At 52.6% G+C, this 584-nt stretch overlaps 1 protein-coding gene across 1 annotated transcript in view; it reads right to left on the reverse strand.

The window, feature by feature from the left end:
* Positions 1–584, reverse strand: part of EIF2B4 (eukaryotic translation initiation factor 2B subunit delta) — a 17,298-nt gene that overhangs the window by 7,333 nt on the left and 9,381 nt on the right. The window contains exon 6 of the mRNA XM_018574980.1: positions 263–365. Coding sequence (XP_018430482.1) covers positions 263–365 — 103 coding nt within the window. The remainder of the gene's footprint in view (positions 1–262; positions 366–584) is intronic.

Here is a 584-nt window from a genome sequence, read left to right on the forward strand (position 1 = left end):
CAAACAAGGACACGGTATGAAAGGGGCCCCAGAGAGTCTGCGACCCCCCCCCCACCCTCCCGCCATTCTGAGCTGATGACTTCCTGTGCTCTCTGCAGTGTTATAAGACCTGCCCAGTTTTGAATGGTCTATGGTATAGAGACGAGAGGGGGAGGTTCTCTACAGTAAGAGGAGTAAAGCGATGCCGTACAGTGCGAGTGATCTATCATGCCATTTAAAAAGAGGAACGTAGAGATTTGTGCCGTGCGAGAGTCACACTCACCTCCTCCTCTCCCTTCTGCCGGCTCATATTGGAGATCTCTTTCTTGATGTATTTTATGGCATTTCCCATACTGGCCGATAGGGGGCGACACTGAGTCAGGAAACTGCATGAGAAAAAGACAACCCATCAGACAATCAAAAGGCTGCCCCTAGAGGCGGAGAGGGAGAGAGACAGTCCAACGAGAGGGAGAGAGACAGTCCAACGAGAGGGAGAGAGACAGTCCAACGAGAGGGAGAGAGAGAGAGTCCAACGAGAGGGAGAGAGAGAGAGTCCAACGAGAGGGAGAGAGAGAGAGTCCAACGAGAGGGAGAGAGAGAGAGAG

This window comes from Nanorana parkeri, unplaced genomic scaffold (assembly GCF_000935625.1).
Source record: "Nanorana parkeri isolate BGI_ZX_2015 unplaced genomic scaffold, ASM93562v1 scaffold3436, whole genome shotgun sequence".
In the NCBI taxonomy this organism is placed as follows: Eukaryota; Metazoa; Chordata; class Amphibia; order Anura; family Dicroglossidae; genus Nanorana; species Nanorana parkeri.